Here is a 27,767-nt window from a genome sequence, read left to right as displayed (position 1 = left end):
CATAAAAGTGGTATCTGTCTTTGTATGACTGGCTTATTCTGTGTAGCATAAGGTCCTCCAGGTTCATCCATGTTGTCACAAATGGGAGAATTTCCTTCCTTTTATGACTGAATAATATTCCACTGCAGATATATACATCATATTTTATTTCATAATCTGTCAATGGACATTTACATTATTTCTATATCTTCGCTATTATGAATAATGCTGCAATAAACAGGACTGCAGGTATCCCTTTGAAACACTGATTTCATTTCCTTGGATATGGACCCAGAAGAGGGATTTCTAGGTCATATGGGATCTCTCAAAAAAGTACAAGGCTTCCCTTTTCTCCACATCCTCATCTATACTTTTTATCTCGTCTTTTTGATAATAGCTATTCTATCAGATGTGAAGTAATATCTTGTTGTGGTTTTGATTTGCATTTCCTTGATGATTAGTGATTTGAGCACCTTTTCATGTACCCATTAGCTATTGTATATTTCTTTGAGAAAACATCTATTTGGATCCTTTGCCCACTCATTTTATTATTAGCTTTTGCTATTGAGTTATAGGATTTTTTTTAATATTAACCTCTTATTAACTATATGGTTTGCAAATATTCTCTCTCATTCTGTAGGCTGCATCTTCCTTTTGTTAATGGTTTCCTTTGCTGTGTAGACTACTACAATGCTTGAGTTTTAGTTTGATGTAGTCTCACTCATTTTTGGTTTTGTTGTCTGTGCTTTTGTGGTCATATCGCCCCAATAAATAAATAAATAAATAAAGTAAATGGAGTTAGAAAAGAAAAAAAGAAAAATCATCACTGTAATCACATTCATAGAAGAAATCTGATTGGCAATAAACATGCAAAAAGAAAAAAAAAGTCATTGCCAAGACCAATGTCAAGGAACTTTCCCCCTATGTTTTCTTCAATGAGTTTTATAGTTTGAGACCTCCTGTTTAAGCCCTTAATCCATTTTGAATTACTTTTTATGTATGATATAAGATAAAGACCTAATTTCATTCTTATACATGTAGATATCTAGTTTTCCTAGAACCACTTACTGAGAAGACTGTCCTTTACCCATTAGGTATTGTTGGCACCCGTGTGGAAATCAGATGACTAAAGGTGCATGGATTCCTATTTGGACTATTTCATTCTGTGGTCTATATGTTTTTATGACAGTATCATACAGTTTGATTACTATAGCGTGATTCCACCAGCTTTGCTCTTCTCACTCAAGATTGCTTTGGCCATTTGGGGATTTTTATGGTTCTATATGAAATTTAGGGCTTTTTGTCTCTTTCTGTAAAGAACACCACTAAGATTTTGATAGGGATTGTTGCACTGAATCTGTGGGTCATTCTGGGCAGTTAATATTTTAACAATATTAATTCTTCCAATCCATGAACATGGGATGTGTTTGCATTCATTTGTGTTATCCTTAATTTATCTCATCATTGCTTTATAATTTTTAGTGTATCAGCCTCTCACCTCTTTGGTTAAGTTTATTCCCCAGCATTTTACTGTTTTTGTTGCTAATATGAATAGGATGTTTTCCTAATTTCCTTTTCAGATACTTTGTTGTTTGTATATAGAAACATGATTAAGTTTTTTATGTTGATTTTATAACATATAATGTTACTAAATTCATTTATTAATTTTACCAGTTTTGGGGGGTTATAGTTTTAGGTCTTTCTATATATAAGACCATATCATCTGCAAAGTGACTATTCCACTTCTTTTCACATTTGATTCTTTCTATCAAGCTATCTATCAATTTTTTAAAATTGTTCTGACTAGGACTTTTGGTACTATGTTGAATTGAAATGCTAGGAATGGGCATTCTTAGCTTGTACCTGATTTTGGAGGGAAAACTTTCTGTATTTGCCCATTATGATACTACCTGTGGGCTTGTCAGATATGGCCTTTATTGTGCTGAAAAGTAAGTTCTTTCTATATCAATTTTTAAGGGATTTTATTATAAGTGTTTTAAATGTTTATTCTGCTGAAATGATATATCTACTGAAATGATTACACTTGTTTTTCTTTTAGTTTTGTTAATGTGGTATATATCACATTGACTGATTTGTGTACACTGAAATATCCTTGTATTTCAGGAATAAATTTCACTTGGTCATGTTGTATGATCCTTTAATGTGCTACTGAATTTGGTTTGCTAGTATTCTACTGAGGACTTTTGCATCTGGGTTTCTCAGTGATAATTGGGTTGTAATTTTTTTAAAAGATTTATTTATTTTAGAGAGAGAGAGCATGAGCGGGGGGAGGGGCATAGGGAGAGGGAGAGAATCCTCAAGCAGACTCCCTGCGGGTGTAGAGCCTGACATGGCGCTCCATCTCAAGACTCTGAGATCATGATGTGAGCCAAAATAAAGAGTTGGACATTGAGCTGACTGAGCCACCCAGGATCCCCTGGTCTATAGTTTTCTTGTGGTGACTCTGTCTGGTTAGTATCAGGGTAATGCTGATGTCATAACATGGGTTTGAAAGCATGCCCTCTTTTGCTTATTAGAATAGTTTATGAAGGATTCACATTGCTTTTTCTGCTGTATCTTCTGTGAGAATGAAGACCATTCTCAGCAAAGTATCAATGGTTCAGAAATGTTAACATCACTCTGAAGTGTTGTTTGAAGCACTGTTTATGTGAAGGGTCTCAGGGGAACTCTGCAGGGGGATTTTAATCTCATCAATGTAGAACTCCATCTCCTTGAAAAGAAAAAGAGGCTCTGGGTTGACAAATGGTGGGAAAATAGGAACTGACCACTGTCATATAGAACGTGACTGAAATGTTAACACTGGGCCTCCAAGATGAAGTCTGCTTATGTTCCCTTCCCCAACAACGTCATTATTCAGGACAATGGTTTGCTTGTTGAAATCCAAAATATCATGGGCGAAAACTATAGCCACAGGGTTTGGATGAGGCTAGTTATTGCTTATTCAGTATCTCAAGCCCAGAAAGATGAGTTAATTCCCAAAGGAAACAACACTGAACTTGTATCAAATTCAGTTGCTTTAATTCAGAAAGCAACAACAGTTAAAAACAAGGATATCAGAAAATTTTTGGATGGTATCTGTTTCGGAAAAAGGAATGGTTCAGCAGGCTTATAAAATCTAAACTGTCCAGCTACAGAAAGAGGAGGATGTCAGATGATTCCTCTGACTTATCTATGATATTTTAAAGATGCAATAAAAGTTGGATATTTAAAAAAAAAAAAAAAGGAAGAGGACTGGTATTAAATCTTCCTTGAAAGTCATCTGGTATTGAACTTTTTATTCTTGTTTTTGTTTTGTTGAACGTTATTTGATTACTAATCCAATCTCCCATGTTTTCTATTTCTTCTTCTTTTTAAAAAAAATTAATTTTATTTTGTTTTGTTTTACAGTGTTCCAAAATTTGTTTATGCACCACACCCAGTGCTCCATGCAATATGTGCCTTCCTTAATACCCACCACTAGGCTCACCTAACCCCCCACCCCTTTCCTCTCCAAAACTCTGTTTGTTTCTCAAGAGTCCAGAGCCTCTCATGGTTTGTCTCCACCTCCAATTTCCTCCAACTCACTTCTCCTCTCCATCTCCCAATGTCCTCCATGTTGTTCCTTATGCTCCACAAGTGAAACCATATGATAATTTATTTCTATTTCTTCGTGATTCAGTTTTGATAAGCTGTATGTTCCTAGAAATTTACTTATTTCTTCTAGGGTATCCAATTTTTTTGCACATAGTTTGGTCATAGTAGTCCCTTATGATCATTTCTATTTTTGAGGTAGCCATTGTAATATCTCCTCTTTGCTTCTGATTTTGAGTCTTCTTTCTTTTCTCTTAGTTAAGAATTTTTTCTTTTACCTTCCACACAAAACCTAGTTTTGTTGATTTTTCTATCATTGTTCTTTATTTGTGCTCTAATCTTCTTTATTTCCTTTATTCTGCTAATTTTGGGTTTACTGTGTTCTTCCTTTCCTAGTTCCTCGATTGTAAAGTTAGGATGTTCAAGAAATTTGTTTTTTAATATAAGCATTGATCACAATAAACATCCCTCCCAAGCATCTTAGATGTCCCTCCTTCCTTTTTTGTAACATTTTATAAATTTTGGTAAGTTGTATTTTTATTTATCTTAAGATATTTTAAAAATTCTTCACCCTTGATTTTTGATAGTTTGATTATAATATGTTCAACGAGTGTTGAACTGGTCCCATGAAGTCCTTTGAACTTCATAAATATGGATGCCCATTTCCCTCCTCAAATTTGGAAAATGTCAGGTTTTTTTTTGTTTTTTTTTTAAACAAGCTTTCTACTCCTTTCTCTGTGTCTTCTCTTCTGGGACTTCTACAATGTACATATTGATTTGCTTGATGTCTCATCAATCCTATAGCCTCTCTTCATTCTTCTTCATTCTTTTTAATACTGTGACTGGTTAATTTCAATTGACTTATATTTGAGTGTGCCAATTCTTTCTTCTGCTTGACTAAGTCTGCAGTTGAAGCTCCCTACTGCCTCTCCCCGCGCCCACCCCATTTCATTCATTATATTCCTTGCTCAGAATTTGACTGGTCCTTTTTATAGTTTCTCTTTGTTGAAGTTATTTTGTTCATGTATTGTTTTCCTGATTTCATTGAGTTGTCTACCCGCACTTTCTTACAGTTTGCTGAGCTTCTTTAATTATTTGTCAGGCACTTACTTCATAGGTCTCTGTTTCTTTGGGAGTCAGTTTCTGGGAACTGTCTCTGTTCCTTTGCTGCTGTCATGTTTTCTTGATTTTCGATGTCATTTATTACCTTGCATTGGTGTCTGCACTCAGTTGTTGTGTAAGCAATAGCAGAGACTACAGTGTTCCTCAGTACTGAAGGCTATGGTTGTCGCTGGTGGCAATGAGGGCTGCTGGGGTCTTTTTGCTCTCCTTATCTCCACAGAGGGAAGTAAAAGCCAGTAGGATCCTTCTTGGTACAAAGCTTTGCTATGGCCCATGGGATAAGCTGATATAGGTAAATTGCTTCCTACACTTGTCCATGTGGTCGTTCTTGGGTTTTGTGCTCCACTTGGTTGCTGGAGCTTCTTTGCTGCACCCTGAAGCTTTCCAGAAATATTTCACTCATTAGTAGTTGTCAAATCATTGTTTTTGTCGGCAAACCATGGCCGGGGCCTCCTATACTGCCATCTTACTCGTGTGCTCATCTTTGCTTTCTATTCTACGAAATACCTCTTGTATTTCCAAACAATTCTTTAACGTTTTCTTTGTTTTTTTTAAGACTGGCTTTAGCCAAAGTTGCTTCTTTGTTGTTTTCAACCAAAATACTTTAAGTCATACAAGTATTTATTACGGTATCACTTCATAGTGTGGTCAATCAGTAGAAAACAATGGAATCAAATCTTATAATAATGATGATGATGATAATCAAAATATAATACTGGCTATCACTTATATAGTACTTACTACATGCGTGGCATTTTTCTAAGTGCTTATTATATACATTTAGTTGACCCTAACAATAACCTTATGAAATATATACTTTTGCTACCTAAATTTCTTATATATAGAAACTGAGATACAAAAAGCAAAAGTAGATTGTCCAAGGTCACACACCAAGTAAGTGGCAGAGCTGGAATCTGAAACTAAGCAGTCTGTCTGCAGAGGCCTGCTATTAACTGTATAAAATAATGGTTCTCTAGAAGAATCCTTCCTATCTAATTAGATAAGGAAAAGTTGCATGTTAGGTAACCCCAAAATGAAACTAAAACAGCAATATTTAAAAATGATGCATATAAATAATATATATATTTTTTACTTTATAAGTCATCAATGTTCATTTATTTTCCAGTCTTTTAATATTAGCATTTTTTAGACATGTCTAAGAGCTTGGAATTCTACGCCTTCTTCCTTGTATAAGCCATAATCATAATATATCCCCATGTGGAGTAACAATATAAAGCTTTTAAATCTTTATCAAGTCTCTCCAATGTACTCAACTTATCTTCTACAACAGAAATAATTCTTTGTGTACACAATACCATCCCTTTGTGTCCTCCATGTCCTCTTTTTATGTACCAGGAAGACTACATTTCTAGCCTCCCTTATAGTTAGGTTGGGAGCAATAAGACTAAATCTGCTCAATGGAATGTAAGAAGTATGTTAAGCCACTTCCAGGTGTAGTCATAAAATTATTCCATATTATTCTCAACTCCTTTTTTTGCTGAAGCAACTTTGAAGGACGGTTTGGACAAAATGGAGGAGAGTTGCTCAACTCACTGAGCCGTGGAGTGAGAAATAACTTGGATTGTATTAAACCCCTAAGATACCAAAATCTATTACAAAAGCTTGTATTAACTACTCTGACACCGTTTTCTTATAAATAACTATAATGTTGCATTAACATTGCATTTGTTTAATTGAATTATGTAGGTACCACAAATAATAAACTTGAACGAATAGTTTTAGGAAAGGACAAACAACTCTTGGATAGCATAAAGTAAAACTGGTGATGGACAGATACATAAGAGAGTAGCTTATTAGTCACAAGCCTTCAGAGTTGCCATACTGACATATGCCATACTTCCATACTGCCAAAAAAAAAAAAAAAAGCAAATTCAGAGAAGTGATTAATCTGGCAAATTAGTTAGATGGAGTTCTGTTAAGCAAACTTTTATTGTATACTCTAGAAATGTCTAGAAATGTGAAACAGTACTAATTCCCAAAAGAGTTATATGACTTTCCTAGGATAAATTTGAGTTACCTTTTACTTAGGTGTATATAATGTAATTCAATAGACTTTTGAGTAAATATAAGTAACTAGAATAACTGTTTTGCAAAACAGAAAAATGCAAGAGTTACTCTACAGCTTTTAAAGAAAAGCAGAAGGATAAGTAAATAGGAGATATTGTTCTGACCCTATCATACAATAAAGAGAAAAAAGCAACTCACCTAAGGCAAAATGTGAGACTTGTTCTAATAGAAGGAGAAAGAAAGGCCCTAAGACGATAGAGGAGATGGGGATTAACTGCACCTGGAGGATGTGCAAGGGCTTCATTGAAGGAGAATTTGTGATGTTGTAGATTGGACTCCCACCCACTCAACACAGATTAGATCTTGCAACAAGGATTGAGGGCAAGTAGTTTATTTGAGTGGCTCAGTGGTGAAATGGGTTATAACAGAGGGAAATTATCATTATGAAGCTAATTGAGTTTTTACAGTAGTTTTGAGGCTCAGGCTTAGCGCCACAAAAGAATTATTTCAACCAAGCAGTAAACAAGCTGGGAATTCATACACCCATGCTCCTCAGTCATTGGTTAAGGGCTGTCCCTGGAGGGATATTCCTTTCTAGGCACTTCTGACTCACAGAAATAGAAAGTCTATCCCTAGGAGACCAACTGAAGAAAACAGCAGGAATTTAGTACTAAAGCAAATTCAAGTAATCTTTTGAAAATCTACAAATATTCACATGCCATTTACTGAGGGTCCTTACCCGTCAAATACATAGAATGTAATGATTCAAAATAGGCAACTTCTGGGGTGCCTGGGTGGCTCAGTCAGTTAAGCATCTGACTCTTGATTTCAGCTCTGGTCATGATCTCAGAGTCATTGAGATCGAGCCCTGTGTCATGCCCAGCACAGAGCCTGCTTAGGATTATCCCTCTCCCTCTCCTTCTGCCCCTTCTCATTCTTTCTCTCCATCTCACCCTGTCTTAAATAAATAAATAAATAAATAATAAATAAAGTAGGCAACTTCTGAGGTGTCAGTTCCAAAATATTGCCATCTTACTGTAAGTAGTTTAAAGGTTGTGGGGCATAATGATGTTTTCATAAGCAAAGCAATTTAGTCTGGCTTCTGTTAAGTATTCATAATAAGAAAGAAGGAAATTAACACCTGGCAGATATATCTAATCTATTCTAATGATTCTTGAGCATACAAGACTTTCTAGTGTTTATTTGTAAACACTCTACAAAACAAAATGTCTGGGGAAAAGAATTAACAGCTATCTGAATTGTAAATATGTGACTATGATCTAAACACTGGAGTCACAGAAGTATCCCAAGTTAAGCAGTAACTTCTAATACTACCTTTTTTTTTTTTTTTTTTTTAAATTCTAGGTTTGGTTGTCTTTATTTTTTTTTTCCCCAATTTATTTATTTTCAGAAAAACATTATTCATTATTTTTTCACCACACCCAGTGCTCCATGCAAGCTGTGCCCTCTATAATACCCACCACCTGGGTTATTACTCAATGCTTTACATTCATCAATAATCTAATCAGTCACCACTACTAGAAAGTGCCTATTTGAGACAGGAAAGCATTCAATTATGCAATTTTATGTTTGTTTCTTAAACATCATTCACTATTTTTAGCTTCAAACTCAGAATCAATCTAAAATATACAGCTCACTGTCCAAAGAAAGGTTTGGTCTGAAGACATGAGCAAATAAATTTTAATTTATTGCTACTTTCGAGTTCGTAGGTGGTCAAAATGATAACAGTGGGGGGTACAAGTCAGTCACTTTCACTATGTAAATTCATCCCACACAGAAAGATAACACAGCCAAATCACAAAGCATCAAACAGCATAAAAACTGAAACATTTTTTATTTCCTATTGGGACTCTACTGCTCCCAGTCTGAAGTATTCTTGAGGGGGGCTATAGAAGAGTTTAGGAGCAGTGAATGCATAAAGGACTAGAATCAGAACAGAAGTCTCCCCTGACACTGTATTACTATAATACGTATTGAATAAATGTATAAATGTGCATGGCACAGATATTCCAACTTAAACTAAGGTTTTGGTTATTCCTATACTTGGCCAGTAATTAGTACTTTGAATTTAAAAACCCAGCTCTGTCACTTACTGCTCTTGACCCTGAGTAATTTGCTCTTTAGACTTGCTCAAGTTCAAAGTAGAATTAAACTCATCTACTTCACAGGGCTACTGTAAGAAGTAAATGAGATAATATGTACAGAAAAAGTCAGCGTAATCCCTGTCATAAAGCCTCCTCCCTTTTGCTCCTGTGCTCCTGCACTGATTTTGTGTGTTTGTTATAGACTTTAAGTTCCTTTTGGGGAAGGGACAGGTCTTATTTATTTTCTCAAGAGGCCTACCCCTTAGTCCAGAGCTTTGCACAGAGTAGGTATCAAATATTTTTTAAAAAAGTGAATGAACATTTGTTGAAGTTAATTTGTGTAGACTGTAGCCCTAAATGAAAAACAAAGACACATACAGTGTTCTTGAGCATGAAAAAGATAAGGGAAATAATTTAGGATGTGATCTATCAGTTTATATTACTTTTACTCTACAGGAATAAGACTGAACTTTGTAATCAAACTTGCCATACCACATATTGATAAGTGAGCACTTCCCTCAAACTAATCACTATGAAAGGTTATTCTAATATTTTGCTTTTGCTCAGAACATTTTTAAAACTATTTTAAGTTTGCTTATGAGTCACACAGGAAAATCAGCATAATTATTTTATAGCCAGTTTCAATTTTAAACAACAAAGTTAATATTTAATCACTATTCCCCAACTTAGTGATTTGCTGTGGCTCAAAATGACTACTGATTATTTCCCATTATCAAATGTAGCATTAAAGGACAAGGATCTCCCAGTCCAATGACAATGTCCAATAGGACACACAAATAACATGTTCTGAAGTCAATTTCAAAGAAATTCCTCAAGCTATAAGGAGCAGTAGTGACACTGTGCAATAGACTGCCTTGCAAGATGTTTATTTAGAATACAGTGATACTCATTTAAGTACCTCCAGATCAACTGAGCAACATATTAAACACATCATTCTGTGTATATATATAGGGCTCATTAGCCTTATTAAATATATATAAATGTAATTTATACACAAAGCATATTTATACACAAAATATATAAACAATATGTGTATATACTAGGCAGACCAGGTTCACGTCCTTCCCAACTATCTCAGTATCTGCCATCCCCCGGATAAATTCAGGGCCAATATGAACAAACCATCAATATCTTATTCTTCTCCTTTATCCATCTCCTTCGAACAACCTTCTCTTCTTCACTTCAGTCACTTACGCTTGTGAACGCAACCTAAATCTCTTCATCACTCCAGACTGCTCCACCTCCAAAATTACTAATGTAGATAACTACTCTGTTCACAGCCCACCACTCTTCTAGCCTGCTTACTCCCATCTCAAATATTCTCTAGCCTAACTGGGGTCTCTAGTACCTCCTATTGTGTTGTTCTTTCATATCTTAACTCACTAGTCAGCTCTTCTCACCAACTTCACTACCATCACCCTGGCCCAAGCCACCATTGTTTCTTAACCAGGCTATTGTGATAAACTCCCAATGGGTCTCTCTGCTCTGTCTATCCCTCTCAACAGTCTATTCTCTGCCTACTAGCTACAGTAATCCTTTTAATATGTAAGTCACATCATGGCACTCTTTTGCCATGTCAATACTGTCTAATAAAATGCTGTCAGAATAAAAGTCAAAGTGTTTACCATGACCTTTAAGAGCATCCATGATCTGTGTCTTGTTGCCTCTTTGACCTCATTTCCTTTGACTTTTTCCCTTGCTCCATGTAATTCAACCATACTGGCCTTCTCAACTGCTGGAACAGACAAAGCAGGTATCCTCCCACCTCAGGGCTTTGTACTCCTCTTCTCTCCCTGTATGCAATGTTCTCTCAAGTGTCTTCATGGCTTGCTGCTGCTTCCTTCAAGTCTCTGTTCAAATGTCCTCATGCAAATGAAGCATTTGACCATCTTATTTAAATGAACAAATGTCATTCCCCTACCTTACCAATATTCTCCCTTTCCCTGCTTTTTCTGCACAGAACCTATCACCACCTGACATACTAGTTTCTTAATTATTTACGGACTATGGTTTATTGTATCTTCATTAGAATATAAGCTGCTTCATAAAGGCAGAGACTTCTATCTGTTCCTTATTGATGTACTCCTTGTGCTTAGAACAATGCTTTGCACATAGCAGGCACTCAATAATTATTTAGATTTAATAAATTCAGCTTAGATTACATGGTGCATTATTTGAAACATATTTAATCCACCAAATTTTGTGTATGTAAAAATCTGGATGAAGGTAATTCTTGAATGAACAGAAGGGAAAGTCTTCACTGCATCTGGGATTTAAATCCTCTTATGAAGAGAGACTCTAGAATTATTTTGAAGCTAGAGAAATTAAACTACAGTTATTAAAGGTCTACTTGAAATAACCTAATTTTTTAGAAATACATATCTGACCTTCCAATTTGGCAAAATAAAGGTGCTTCGACTATGCTTCTTTCTTGAAACCTCCAAAACCCAAAAATAATGAAAAAGAGACAAGAAAGCTGCTCCTTAAGCAAGAAATGGCCATAACTATAAAGAACCAACTATGAAGACTACGTGCCAAATTCAGCAAAATGTGGATTAAAATGCTCAGGGCAAACGTACATTCTGAGACCTCCAGCAGACTATAGATTTCTCCGAATGTCACAGTCCAAACACATCTATCCAAAATTCCTTTGATTAAAGGAACAAGATCTAGTGGATACGCCCAAATCATTGCAGACTCTGGAAAAGCCTTTAAAGGGACTTTAGCTCACTTCCAGAGAATGAGAATGTGGATTTGAAGGAGGAGTTCTATAGATAAACATTTTTTCCTTATTTTTACCTTGGCCCTCGGTACAGGCCTATCTGGAAATGAGGCTGATGAATGCATTGTACAAGCCATGATCAATTTTGCAGCACTGACCAGAGTTAACAGAGCAGAAAAGACACTAGGCTACTCCCCTGAGAGCTTATTACAAAAAGGCTTTACTGGAGAGCCACACCAACTTCCTGCTTTGCGTGCATGCGCGCGCACAAACACACACACACACACACACACACACACACACATAGTAAAAATCTAAAGTATAGCTTAAATTAAATCCATCTTGGTCTTAAAACCTTTCGTCATTCTTCTATTCTTGTAATTGTTAACCCCATAGTTAAGCTGCATACTGGTTCACTCTGGTATGTAGCTCCTGTGCTACTTCCTATGTCTGGCCAGAAATGTCTGGTCACCAGTACACAAAGAACACATGATATAAAGCATATTCTTCTCCTCTAAGATTTTCTGTTTCCTCCAGCAACTTGTTGAAATCCCATTTTTCACAGAGCCACTTAAATACTTCACTGTTTCATAAAACTTCCACTTCAAAAAAAAAAATAACTCATTTTCAAAAAACATATCTGAATAGACGCTTAAATACTAAAATCATACTTTTCCATCCATTGAAAGAACAATCATGTTCAATTCTTGCCTTTCCAAGGACAAGAGGATACTTAATATAGTCATAATAATAAAAAAACTATAATAGTGAATTAATAGCAAGAAATGTCTAGAAGCAGTACTCTTCTGTAATGAGTAACATATCTGTTTGTCAACCTCATTTTTCTGCTTTGGACTCTATTTTCCTTCCATCATCAAGCCTGATTCCCTTTCAGGTAAAGAGAAGTAAGATAATATCATAAAGGTGATGTGAACCTAATGATTTTTTTTATAAGCTAAAGTTTATTGAAAACTTGCCATTTTTATTTCATTTAATCATAACAAAAAATAGCCAAATTAGTTAATGATAGTTTTTCTACTTTATAGATGAGGAAACTAAAGTTGAAGGAGAGACTGAATAATTTGCCCAGAGGCACACAAACTGGAAGTTCTAACCTATTTTGTCTTATTCTAGATTAGAACAATCTAATCTAGATTTTGTTGCCCTAAGCTTATTGATAAAATATATCTACTGAAGTATCCTTGACCAATCATTTCAAAGTAAGCCAAGGTCTTCATCAATTACTCTTCATCCTATGTTCTCACTCTCCCCCCCAATTTAATACTTCATATTCCTATTCTATTTAACTGGCTTTGAAAATACTTTCACAAGCATTAATGGTTTGAATCCCACAATAAATCTATAGGATATTTGCCATTTTACATAACACAAAACAGAAACAGGTAATATAAATTACCCAATAATATTGCTGAGTAGCCAGGTTACAAATATAGACTGTCTTATTCTATTTTCAGTGCTCTTTCTAGAACTGTTAAATTCTTTAAAAGTATCTAGTGTCTTTTCTTAAAATAAGGCAGTCATGGGTGCCTGGGTGGCTCAGTGGGTTAAGCCGCTGCCTTCAGCTCAGGTCATGATCTCGGGGTCCTGGGATCGAGTCCCGCATCGGGCTCTCTGCTCAGCAGGGAGCCTGCTTCCTCCTCTCTCTCTCTCTCTGCCTTCCTCTCCATCTACTTGTGTTCTCTCTGTCAAATAAATAAATAAAATCTTAAAAAAAAAAATAAGGCAGTCATGAAGTACTCAGTGAACTATGATGTCTTTAATTTTATTCAATTATTTTGAAAATACTCATTGCTACTGATTTCATATCATGTACAAATTGTGACCAGGGATGTTATTTTCAGTAAAAATGAATAGAGTTCATCTACTGAATTCAAGCAATTTCCAATGCCAGGCACTGAGCTCTACAGCTTGACAAACAGGAGGCCTGAAATGACATTGCTTCCACGATCATATCAAAGATAGCTAAGTACATCAAGTGTATGGGAAGGAGTAGTGGGAAGGAAGTGTGAAAACGTAGGCTGGGTTCAAATTATGAAACCTCTCGTTTGTCTTGCTAAGACTTAGATTTTATAATCTAGGAATAGATGAAGAAAACCTGAAGAATTCTGACATGGGAAGTGACATGTTCATAACTGCATACTACACAAGGATTACAAGGATTAATCAATCCACAAATCTGACTGCTTATTGATATTACCAAGGAAGCCTTTTAATATGCAGGTTTGGGGGCCCTACGATGAGTTTCTGACTCTCGGTCTGAGTCACCAGGTGACTGTGATAATGAGCCAAGAGCACAAATCTCTTGCCTGGATGAGAGGCTTTGAGGAAGTAGTAGTGGGGGGTGGGGAAAGATTGAAGAGATACTTAGGCCGCAGAATTAACAGGTTTTAGTGGCTGTTGGACACCAACTGGAGCAATTGTGTAGATGGGCCATTCATTAAGATAAGTGGAGCATTAGATCTTCAAGGACAAGAAAGATGATGAGACTTTCTCATCACAGGCCATGAGACAAGCAGGTGCTAGAGATCACTAGGCAGTTAGACATGCATGTATGGTTTGCCAGGCAGAGCTCTGCACTGAAGACCTAAGAATGACCCTAGGAAATAATAATATTTAATTCTGACTGAGAATGAAGAGTCCTCAAAGGAGACTGAAGAAAGGTCAGAGAATAGGAAGATGACAAGAACCATTCAATATTCATTCACATAGTTAATAGAGAAAGTTGTTTGGGGACATGGGAAGGCCTGAATTTCAAGTAAAGTCATCCTAATTACATACTGCCAGCAAGAGTAGGAGACAGAACAATGACAGAAAAAGGTTTATTTACTTAAGGCAGAAACAGGTTATGATCAAGCTTGTTTTTTCGGCACAGAACTCTTATCATACTGGTAGAAAGGAGATGGGAGGGGAGTGTGTCTAGAAGGGGCAGAACCGTGGGGAAATGTGTGACTGTGATAAGGTCCTAATCTAAAGCAGAGGTAATGGGTAGGCAAAAGACACCCAATCCAAGAGACAGAGGACAGAATCTGAGTCCCTGTGGGAATGGTAAAGGGAGGAGGAGTCAAGGCTAAACCAAGGATTCTAATCTGGCAGGCTGGGGACTGGCAAATTAGGGTTATAGAAGACAGAACACAAGTTTTGGGGATGATGTTTTCAGGGTGAGAAATTTGAGGCACCAGTGTGGCATTTTACAGGTAGTAGGAAATACAGTTCTACTGTTCGTCTGACAAGCCAGGGCTCAAGTTATGATTTCAAAGTCATCAGCAGTATGTACGGTAACTAAAGTAAAAGATGGTCACCCAGGCAAACATGTATTTAGTGAGAATAAATGCGTAACAGTGGTGATTGTCAGAAGAGTCAGAATGTAGTACTCATTACCAGAGATAATGCTGCATATACTGCCTGACCTATACCAAGAGCAGGGAGACCTACATTCTTTATTCTCATACTACTGGTGTACTCCACGAATATAATTTTGGTATTTGAAGGCAATTACATTATGCCGACATCTCTTAATGTGCTAGAAAGTAACTAAAATCTGTTGATGAAAAAAAGAAGAGAAATCGGTGGATGGTTTTCAATTTAACTATTATCTCTTCTGGGCTGTCTTTGCACAAATCATTTTATAAACCTAAGTATAGCACTTTCCAATTATACTGACTGTATCAGATATAATGCTCTTGGTGCAAGAAACAGAACACTCCACTAAAACTAGTTTATACTCTGAGGATCTTTATTTCCCTCACGTAACTCGAAGTCCAGAGGTTTGTGTGTTCCAGGTTGGTTCAGCACATCAGCAATGATGAGGAACCCACCCTTTCTCCTCCATTAACTGCCAACTTCCATGTGTCAGTGATACATTCATCAAGGGCAGAGATGGTGGCAGCAGCTCTAAGCATCGTACCTTCAGGTGATAACATCTGAAAGCAGGATGGAAGAGATGGGCATCTTTCTCAAAGGCCTGTTACCTTTCCTACTTTGTAATTAAAAATTAAAAAATAATTTACATTAAGTTAAATGGATAAATCTTAAGTGTAAAGTTGCATGAGTTTTGACAAATGCATATACCCATATAACCCATATCCCTACTGAGCTAAAGAACACTTTCATTACCCCCAGAGAGTTCCCTTAGGCATTTTCCAAGTCAGTCACAACCATAGGAGTCAACTATACCCAGAGGCAAACCACAGCTCTGGTTTTAACTTAATCATTCTTTTTAATCAGGGATGAGAATCTTTCCCAGAGGCCCTCTGCTCGCTGCATACTTTGCCTTACATCTTGTAGAACTGTCTCGATCTTCCTTTAAGTCAATTACTACCTAAGAAGGATGACTGTCTAGACCCTTGTGACTCATCTATCCCTTGCAGCTGTGGGAGTGACCCCTCTGACCTCAGCACTTTGCTGCAAGCCCAAATAAAATGCTTTCGTTTGTTTGTTTGAAGCAAGAAATAAGAGAGAAATGGCGGTGTACACACACATACACACACGCACACACACACACACGTCATCTTATTGATCTATATATCCAGCCATCCAAAATCCGACCTATTTTTCTAACTTTATTTCACTTGCAAATGTGCCAAGTATACACTCATTTAAGTCAATGATTAAAATACTGAAAGTAACACAAAAAAATGTAGAGACCTGCCCAGAAGTTAACAGCAGTCCACACTTAAAGTATCTCGTCCTGGTCCAAAGGCAACTAAACTTACATTATCTGAGCTCCAAATCTCCATATAGTCCACTAGGATATTGTGAGGAGCTTATGCAATCCTTTATGACTCTGTTGCCCATACTGGGGTGTACAGAGGTGTGTCAGTGGATAAATTTAGTACTTCTTCCCCTTAAAAGCCCTTTTCTATACTGAGATAAAGTAGTTAGATATATAGTATATATATAGTAGTTTCCATGAGCCTAAGCTTATTCTCAGCTCATTTTATATGTCTGTCATTCATGTATATTCATCCCTCGTTTTGTGCCAGTTTTTTCTTTTTGTACACATCCCTTCAAAAGCTGAGCTCATAAGCATGATCAGAACATGTTTTTCAGTTTCCTTCCATTTTTCCAATCTTTCAGTATGTTAATGATTTCATTTTAAGCCTCCCATTTCCTTTTTAACCCAGCTTCCTTTCGGTTTGTATCTAATATTTCTATGATTTTAGGAATTTAAAAAATCTGCTTTCTAAACACTATCCAACTTTACATACCTAACTGTGATCAGCATGTTATTTTATAGACCCTAAAATGGCACTGGTATATTCCATTAAAATAATTTTTGTAACCTCCATTTCATCCTTACTGGCTGAAACTGGGGTCCAAAACATCATACTCCCTTGTGGCATAATCTACCCTCTGAGATGAGACTATCATGAAGGTCAGTAAAGAATGGACCAACTATTTTGCTTTAGCAGAATGATTCTTCCACAGTATAGAAATGTAGTTTCCAACAACGACCTTTATCTGCCTCTAGGCCAGATCCGAAACCTGCATTAGGAGAGTAGCAGTCTTATTTTTCACCTAGCTAAGATATCTGTATTTGACTCTTTGTATGTCTTATCTATGTATGTCTTATCTATCTACTCTCATGCTAAGTTCTCCACCAAACTTAAACCTAGTAGCTCAATGATTTCCAAGCAGGGACTCCTTCCGCGTATTTCAACAGGTATCATTTTATTTGCACAGCATAGAACCTTCTCTTGTCACATACCAGTTAATACCTGCATCTCAGCAAGTTTGTCTTGCCTAGGTCTTATTTTTCTATTTTCATTATATTTTAGGCTTATCTTATTATCTTATCAGCTCTAGTTAAGAAGAAGTACAAGTGTTAAAAAAATGTATCAGAGATACAGCTGAAACAAAGTTAATTATTTTAATATTTTAAAAAGATACCTTTGGAAAGTAGTATTACAGGAACTAGAGGAACAAATCAAAGATATTTTTTTCTATTTAAAAAATTTTATTTAATTTTTTGGTAGCAAAACTGGTGTATTCTTTCCCCATATTCTCTCTTGTGAATCACTGACACATTCTCTCACCTTTGTGTTGCCTCCAACTTAGGTTATACTTTTATCTCATTTTGTCATTTTAAATGTGCATTATTCTTCCCTTCCCTCAAATTTTAGTTTAGAGTTCTCTTTATCAGTTTGGGAAGATTCCAGGTAAATGCTTTCCTTGCAGATGTGTTATACTATTTATGGGGAGTCTGTTGTATTAACAACATAAGCCCTGGTTAAGAAAACCTAGTTTTGGGGGACGCCTGGGTGGCGCAGTTGGTTAAACGACTGCCTCCAGCTCAGGGCGTGATCCTGGAGTCCCGGGATCGAGTCCCACATCAGGCTCCCAGCTCCATGAGTCTGCTTCTCCCTCTGACCTTCTCCTCGCTCATGCTCTCTCTCACTGTCTCTCTCTCTCAAATAAATAAAATAAAATCTTAAAAAAAAAAAAAAAAAGAAAACCTAGTTTTTGGTCTTCTTTTGCTTTTTTGGAAGGGTGCTACTTGATACGCTTTACCTTTTATTTCTTCCTCAAAGTCAGGGTCTCAACTGAAAGAAGAGATGAAAATACCCCTTCAATGATCAAAACAAGTGCTTGGGCTTTATCATTCATTGCCATATGAATCAACTGGTATAATTCAGTCTGTGAACACGTGTTTCAGGAAACCTCCCCTAAGGGAACCTCCCATATCCACTCCATCATGATTTGCCTCAAATATAAATGAGAAAGAAGTAAGACACCTTCCCTGGAGGATTTGATTTGGTTTATCCTCAGACTTTCTTTAGAGACATACATGTATTTCCCTAATGTATAAAGGATAGGTTATAAATGATCAGCCAATGTATAAAAAGGTGGAGGTAAGTATTGTCAGGGATTCCTTAACAGCTTATAAAAATATTCTCCTTTACCGATGATAGTTGCCAGGGACTATATATGTGGGACTTAAAATCTGAGGTTGAACTTGAAAGTGTGCCAGACACAAGAGTGACAAAAAGACACAGTAATATTATCTTCAGGAATTTGCAGTCTACTCAGTAAGCTAGCACTCCTGAACACAGCCATAAGCACGAATCCTTGCTGTAACACCAAACTTCTATAAAAATCAGTGAGTGGTGGTCTCACATAAGTGATTTTGAGATGATTTTACAGCAGCAAGGAAACATCAATTTGCAATTATCCTTCGACTTTAGGGGAACATAGATCAGTTAAATACTTGATACAGAGGAGATATTTCACAACAGAATTCAACAAACACAGGAATAATAATCTAAAATATGTCCATGACATTTTTATGATAAAGAATAATTTAAATAAAATATAAGCAATACTTAAAGATTATATGCCAAAGTTATTTACCTTTACTATGATAAGCCTAGCCAGGTTTTCACATCTCTGGTTATCATTTTCTGTATACTCTACTTCAAACAGAGTATTATAATTTTCTAGTAATTTAGCCATTATCTTGTTGCAGATGTCTTGTTCTTTCATGCCTTCAAGCCCAGATGGCACACTAGAAATAAGGAGGAAAAAAATGAGAGGAATTATTTCATAAAAACAAAATATGATAGCACAGCTGACTCAGGCATATATTTTGACATCTCCTATATGACTGATCAACCTTCTTATAAAGAGACATGCAATTTTTAACAAACTCTACAGTGACATGTAAGATGTTTCTGGGACAAGATCTGTATCAATAGCGTGCTGAATAAGAAAGTACATGTTCAGGAAGAAGGTATAGATTAACATGGGTACCATAATGCTTTGTATATATTAGAAATTGCCACACATAAGTGTAGTGATTAAAATGCAAAAGTGATTAAAAACAAGTGTTATAACAAAAAGAATGAATGTTTTATCATGACAGAAATAGCTGCAGAAACAAAAGCAACACAATCTTTACTGAAGGACTTCTTAGATAATGCACGAAAAGTATAAAAGTTAACAAAAAATATGAATACTTCCAGAAAAAAAATACTGATTACTGTTGAAGCATAGTTATGGGTATATAGAAGATTTATTATGCTATACACTATTCTCTCTTTGGGGTATGTTTAAAAATTTCCTAATGGAAAATAAAATGTGCAAAAGATCTTCTGAATGCAGAAGACACCATAAATAAGAAACACAAGCTACAGACATGAGTATCTCTTCAGTAACAGGGACATTAACGGTAAGATTATGCAAAGAATTCCTACTACTCAGTAAGGAAGTAAATTTAAAAAAAAAAAAAGAAAGAAAGGGCAGGAGTTGAAAAACTCATAGAAGAAAACAGGTGCACATCAATAATCTTAAGATGCAAAGATACTCAACCTCATTGAATAATCAGTGAAAATGCATTTAAAAAGCAACACTGAGGTGTTAATACCCATCTATATTAGTTTTCTGTGGCTGTTGTAACAAATTATCATGTACTGCTGCTTGAGACAACAGAAATTTATTCTTTCACAGTTCTGGAGGCCAGCAGAGTACAATCAGTATCATGGGGTAGAAATTAAGTTATAAGCAGGGCCACACTAACTGGTAGCATTCCTTGGCTATAACTGTATCACTTCAATTTTCAATCACGGCCAGCATCTTAAAGTTCTCTCTGCTCCATCTTCAAATGGCCTTCCCTGTGTGTTAAGTCTGGAAATAAAACCCACACTTTTATGGTCAATTACTCCATGGCAAAGGAGCCAAGAATATAAAATGGGGGAATGGACAGTCGCTTCAATAAATGATGGAAAAACTGAACAGCTATGTGCAAAACAATGAAACTGAACCACTACCTCACACCATACACAAAATCAACTTAAAATGCATTAAATATTTGAATGTAAGACTTGAAACCATAAAACTCCTATAATGTAAATATCATGTAAGCTTCAAATATGTGCTGCCTTTCATTAAAAATGATGGATGACTCAGAGAGCAGAATCAAAAAAACAAGAGTGTGAAGTTGAAAGCCATGGAGGAGTATTTCCAGGGCTTGAAACCTAGTCAAGAGATTCCCCACATTTGCCAGACTGGATATCAGAACTATCATTGAGTCAACCAGGAAATAAAAGAAAGAAAATGTACATTAAAACACTATTGCTCAAAACCTGTAGGATGCAACAAAAGTGGTTCTAAGAGGGAAGTTTATAGCAATACAGACTTACCTCAATAAGCAAGATAAATCTGAAATAAACAACTAACCTTACCACTAAAGGCACTACAAAAAGAACAACAAACAAAACCATAAAACCATCAGAAAGAAGGAAATAATAAAGATTAGAGGAGATTTAAATGATGTAAAAGCTAAAAACAAACAAACAAAAACAAAAAAACCCACCAAAAACAATAGAATAGATCAATGAAACAAGGAGTTAGTTTTTTGAAAAGATCAACAAAACTGATCAAAATTGATCAACAAAACTCTATACAGACCCATCCAAATGGGGGGTGTCGAGGGTAGAGAACTCACAAAATCACAAATGAAAGAGGAGAAATAACAACTGACACCATAGAAATACAAATAATTGTTAGAGAATATTATGAAAAATTATATGTCAACAAATTGGACAACCTAGAAAAAAAATGGATAAATTCCTAGAAACACACAACCTACCAAAACTGAAGCAGGAAGAAATAAAACTTTGAACTGACTGATTACCAGAAAAGAAACTGAATCAGTAATCAAAAACCTCCTAACAAACAGAAGTTCAGGACCACACAGCTTCACAGGCAAATTCTACCAAATATTTAAGAAGAGTTAATAGCTATCTTCTCAAACTATTCCAAAAAATAGAAAAGGAAGGAAAACTTCCAAATTCATTCTATGAAGCCAGCATAACTCTGATACCTAGGCCAAATAAAGACACCACAAAAAAAAAAAAAAAAAAAAAAGAACTACAGGCCAACATCTCTCATGAACATAGTTGCAAAAATTCTCAACAAAGTACTAGCAAACCAAACCCAACAATACATTAAAAAAAAAAAAAACAATTCTCCATGATCTAGTGGGATTATTCCTGGGTTTCAAGGGTAGTTCAATATTCACAAATCAATCAACTTGATACATCACATCAATATAAGAAACGATAAGAACTATATACTCATTTCAATAGACTCAGAAAAGCATTAGACAAAGTAAAACATCCATTCATGACAAAACTCCTCAAAAAGTAGATTAAGAAAAAACATAATGCAACAAAATAAAGTCTGTATATAAAAGACCCACAGCACTTTTGACTGGAGTGCCTGGCTGATTCAGTCAGTGAAGTGTATGACTCTTGATCTTGGGGTCATGCATTAAAGCCCAAGTTGGGGGAGGGGAACCCTCTTACACTGTTAGTGGGAATGCAAGTTGGTGCAGCCTCTTTGGAGAACAGTGTGGAGATCCCTCAAGAAATTAAAAATAGAACTTCCCTATGACCCTGCAATTGCACTCCTGGGTATTTACCCCAAAGATACAGATGTAGTGAAAAGAAGAGCCATCTGCACCCCAATGTTTATAGCAGCAATGGCCACGGTCACCAAACTGTGGAAAGAACCAAGATGCCCTTCAACAGACGAATGGATAAGGAAGATGTGGTCCATATACACTGTGGAGTATTATGCCTCCATCAGAAAGGATGAATACCCAACTTTTGTAGCAACATGGATGGGACTGGAAGAGATTATGCTGAGTGAAATAAGTCAAGCAGAGAGAGTCAATTATCATATGGTTTCACTTATTTGTGGAGCATAACAAATAGCATGGAGGACATGGGGAGTTAGAGAGGAGAAGGGAGTTGGGGGAAATTGGAATGGGAGGTGAACATGAGAGACTATGGACTCTAAAAAACAATCTGAGGGGTTTGAAGTGGCGGGGGTGGGGTGGGAGGTTAGGGGTGGTGGGTATTATAGAGGGCACGGATTGCATGGAGCACTGGGTGTGGTGCAAAAATAATAAATACTGTTATGCTGAAAATAAATAAAAAATAAATTAAAAAAAAAAAGACTTCTGAAAAACCCACAGAAAACATCATCTTCAATGCAGTAAAAATGAGAGCCTTTCCCCTAAGGTCAGAAATAAGACAAGGAATTCCACTTTCACCACTTTTATTCAGTATAGTAGTAGAAGTCCTAGTCACATCATCAGATAGCAAAAAGAAACTAAAGGCATTCAAATTGAAGGAAAAAGTAAAACTTTCACTATTTGTAGATGACATGATACTATATAAAAAAAATCCAAAAGACTCCACAAAAAACAAACAAACAAACAAAAAAACCTAGCTAGGACTGACAAACGAATTCAGTGAAGTCACAGGATACATTAATGCACAGAGACCTATTGCATTTCTATACACCAATAATGAAGCAGCAGAAAGAGAAACTAAGAAAACAATCCCATTTATAAGTGCACCCAAAATAATAAGATACCTAGAAATAAGCCTAACCAAAGAGGTGAATGACCTGTACTCTGAAAACTATAAACATTGATAAAAGGAATTGAAGATGACACAAGGAAAGGAATGATATTCCATGTTCATGGACTGGAAGAATATTGTTAAAATGCCTATAATACCCAAAGCAATCTACACATTTAATGCAATCCCTATGAAAATATCAACAACATTTCTCACAGAACTAGAACAAAAAATCCTAAAATTTGTATGGAATCACAAATGACCCCAAATAGCCAAAGCAACCTTGAAAAAGAAAAGAAAAGCAATTCCAGACTCCAAGATACATTACATAGTTGTAGTAATCAAAAGAGTATATGGTACTGGCACAAAAAATAGACACATAGATCAATAGATCAGAATAGAAAACCCAGAAATTAACCCATGATTATATGGTCAATTAATCTTTGACTATAAAGAATATCCAGTGGAAAAAAGACAGTCTCTTCAACAAATGGTGTCGAGAAAACTGGACAGCTACATAAAAAAGAATGAACCTCGACCACTTTCTTACAGCATACACAAAAACAAACTCAAAATGGATTAAAGACCTAAATGTCCATCAAGGATGAATGGATAAAGAAGATGTGGTTCATATATACAATGGAATATTACTGTGTCATCAGAAAGGATGAATACCCACCATTTGCATTGACATGGATGGGAATAAAGGGGATTAAGCTAAGTGAAATAAGTCAAGCAGAGAAAGGTAATTATTATATGGTTTCCCCCATATGTGGAACATAAGGAATAGCATGGAAGACCACAGAGGAAGGAAGGGAAAACCAAACGGGAAGAAATCAGAGAGGGAGACAAACCATGAGAAATTTTGAACTCTGGGAAACAAATTGAGAATTGCAGAGAGGAGGGGGGGGTGGGGAGATGGGGTGGCCAGATTGTGGGTATTAAGAGGGCATGTGCTGTGATCAGCACTGGGTGTTATATGAAGCTGATGAATCGCTTGACACTACATCAAAAACTAATGATGGCTACTGAAAAAAAAAAAAAGATATGGCATACACAGACATAGGAATATTATTGGCTACTATATGTTGGCTATATGTTGGCTACTGATATGTTGGCTACTATATGTTAGCTACTACTATATGTTGGCTAACTGAAAAAAAAAAGATATGGCATACACAGACATAGGAATATTATTCAGCCTTAAAAAGGAAGTAAATCCTGCCTTTTGTAACAACATGGATTACCTTGAAGGCACTATGCCAAATAAAATAAGTCAGAGAAAGACAAATACCACAAAAAATTTCATGTATATGTGGAATCTAAAACAAATATTCAAGAAACAAAACAAAAAAAATGAAGTCATAGATACAGAGAACAAATTGATGATTGTCAGAGGTGGTGAGGGATAAGCAAAGTGGGTGAAAGTTGTCTAAAGGTATAAACTTCCAGTTATAAAATAAATTTCCTGGGGATGTAATGTACAACATAATGACTATAGTTAATACTGTATTGTATATTTGAAAGTTGCTGAAAGAATATCTTAAAAGTTCTCATCATAGGAAAAAAATGTTTGTAGGTATGTATAGTGATGGACGTTAACTCAGACTTATTGTGGTCATCATTTTACAATATACACGTATTGAATGATTATGCTATACACCTAAAACTAACATAATGTCAATTACATCTACATAAAAAAGACAAATGTATGAAAAATGTAAAAAAATGTTACTTTATGTTTTGGGGCACAAAATATATAAAGATATAATTTTGTGACATCAATAACTGAAAGAGATATGGATGGAGTTATAAAAGAACAGAGTTTTGATTTGTTCTGTTTTTCAAGTAATCTCTAGGCCCAACATGTGGCTCAAACTCATGAACCTAAGATCAAGAGCTACAGGCTCTACCAACTGAGCTAGTCAGGCACACTGGAGCAGTTTTTGTATGTTACTGAAGTAAAGCTGATACTTATTCAAATTCTTAGTGTTATAAGTTTAGGATGTTAGATGTAATCCTCATGGTAACCATAAAGAAAATACCTATAGAATGTAAACAAAAGAGAACGTGAAGAGAATTCAAACATTATACTGCAAAAAATTTTAACTAAATACATAAGAAAATAGTAATGCAGTAAATGAAGGACGATAATACTATAAGGTCATAGAAAAGCTCTAGCACAATGACACAAGTCCCTCCTTAACATTAATTACTTTAAATGTAAATGGATTAAGTTCTCCCAAAGATAGAGACTGGTAGGATGAATAAGAACACGTTGTCTAACTATATTCTGTCTACAACAGTCTCACTTGAGATTCAAAGCCACAAACAGGTTAAAAGTAAAAGGACAGAGAAAGATAATCCATGCATATTAAGTGAAAGAGAGCAGGGGTGGCTATAGTAATATTATACATAATAAACTTAAAAAAAGCTTAAAAGAGACAAAGAGAGTCATTATATATTAATAAAAGTTTCAATACAGCAAGAAGATATAACAATTATAAACACTTACACAGCTAATTACAGACCATCAAAATATATGAAGAAAAAAATGGACAGAATTTAAGGTAGAAATAAACAGTCTACAATAGTTCATGGTTCAATACCCTATTCCCAACAATGGATAGAACAACCAGACAGAAGATATGAAATGGAACACTTAAAAACAAAAATCAAACTAGATCAGACACACACAGACTATTTTACCCAACACCAATCAGAATAATCACTTTCCTCAAGTGTACATGGGACATTTTCCAGGATATACCATATGTTAGGCCACAAATTAATCTCAATATATTTAAAAAGATATTCATTTTACAAAGTAACTTCTTGGTCCACAATGGGATGAAGTTAGAAATAATAACATCAAGGAAATTGGAACATTCACAAAATTGTGGAATTATGTTTAAACAATCAATGGAACAAAAAATAAATTTAAAGGAAAATTAGAAAATATTTAGAGATGAATGAAAATGAAAACACAACAAAACCAGAATTTATGGGATGCAGCAAAACTAAGCCTAAGGAAGAAATTCATAGCTGTAAACACACTAAAATGTAAGAAAGAAGGTGCCTCGTTAGCGCAGTAGGTAGCGCGTCAGTCTCATAAAATGTAAGAAAGATCTCAAATTTAAAAAACCTAACTTTACCACTTAAAGAACTAGGAAAGAAAAAAAAACATAAAGCTAGCAGAAGGAGAGAAATAATAAAGATTAGAGCAGAGATAAATGAAATAGGGAAATAGCAGAAATATCAATAAAACCAAAAGTTGCTTCTTTGAGAAGATCAACAAAGTTGACAAACTTTTAACTAAATGAACCAAAGAAAGAGAAAGGGGTGCTCAAATTGTTAATATCTGAAATTAACATGGGGACATTACTACTGATTTTATAGAAATAAAAAAAAGAATTATAAGAGTATACTATGATATTTGTATACCAAGAAACTGGATAACCCAAATGAAATGGACAAATTCCTAGAAATACTACCCTACCAAGACAGAATCATGAAGATACAGAAAATCTGAAAAGACCTATAAGAAGACTGAATCAATAATCAAAAATTTCCCAAAAGAAATGCCCTGGACCTGATGGCTTCACTGGTAAATTTTACCAAACACTTAAACTAATACCAGTATTTCTCAGATATTTCCAAGAAACTGAGAAGGAGAAAATACTTAACTCATTCTGTGAGACCAACATGACCTATGTCAAAGCCAGACAAAGACTACTATAAGAAAACTATATGCCAAAATGCCTTATGAACAATGATGTAAAAATTCTCAGCAAGATACTATCAAACAGAATTCAGCAACATGTTAAAAGGGTTATATAGCATGACCACATAGGATTTACTCCTGGAATGTACAGATGGTTCAACTACAAAAATCCATCAATGTAATAAGCCACAGCAACAGAAAGTAGGAAAAAATTCCAGATGGTCATCTTGATTGATGCAGAAAAAACATCTGACAAAATTCAACACCCTTGCATCACAAGAAACACTCAATAAACTAGCAAAAACAGAAAAATATCTTAATACAATAAAAGCCATATATGAAAAGCCCTTAGCAAACATCATATTCAAAGGTGAAAAAATGAAAACTTTTAATTTAAGAGCAGTAACAAGGCAAGGATGCCTGCTTTTCACTATTCAACATAGTATTGGACATTCTAGCCAGAGAAATTAGAAATAAAGACATTCAAACTGGAAAGCAGGAAGTAAAATTACCTCTGTCTGCAGATAATATGATCTTAAGATTCCCCAAAGGTTACACAAAATTGTGTTAAACCTAGGGGCGCCTGGGTGGCTCAGTGGGTTAAGCCGCTGCCTTCGGCTCAGGTCATGATCTCAGGGTCCTGGGATCGAGTCCTGCATCCTCTCTGCTCAGCAGGGAGCCTGCTTCCTCCTCTCTCTCTCTTTCTGCCTGCCTCTCTGCCTACTTGTGATTTCTCTCTGTCAAATAAATAAATAAAATCTTAAAAAAAAAATGTGTTAGACCTAAAAACCAAATTAAGAAAGGTAGTAGGATACAAAGTCAACAGATAAAAATCAACTGCACTTCTATAAACAATGAACTATCTGAAAAGGAAATCACAAAACTATTTCATCTGCAATAGCACCAAAAGGAATAAAATACTTAGGAATATATTTAACCAAGGTGGTGAAATACTTATCCAGTGAAAACTACAAAATGCTGGTGAAGGAAATTAAAAAACAAATAACTAGAAATATATCTCATGTTCATAGAATAGAAGACTTAGTATCATTAAAAGGCAAATATTAGCCAAAGCAATCTATGGA

General features: G+C 35.5%; 1 protein-coding gene across 9 annotated transcripts in view; it reads right to left on the bottom strand.

Annotated features, from left to right (window-relative positions):
- Nucleotides 1-27,767, bottom strand: part of FAM13A (family with sequence similarity 13 member A) — a 362,418-nt gene that overhangs the window by 189,727 nt on the left and 144,924 nt on the right. For all 9 annotated transcript variants that reach the window (XM_044224511.1, XM_044224510.1, XM_044224506.1 and 6 more), the window contains one exon: nucleotides 18,940-19,093. In XM_044224511.1, the coding sequence (XP_044080446.1) occupies nucleotides 18,940-19,093 (154 nt within the window). The remainder of the gene's footprint in view (nucleotides 1-18,939; nucleotides 19,094-27,767) is intronic.

The sequence above is a fragment of the Neovison vison genome, chromosome 11 (assembly GCF_020171115.1).
Source record: "Neovison vison isolate M4711 chromosome 11, ASM_NN_V1, whole genome shotgun sequence".
Lineage (NCBI taxonomy): Eukaryota > Metazoa > Chordata > Mammalia > Carnivora > Mustelidae > Neogale > Neogale vison.
This window is presented reverse-complemented; position numbering and strand designations above follow the sequence as displayed.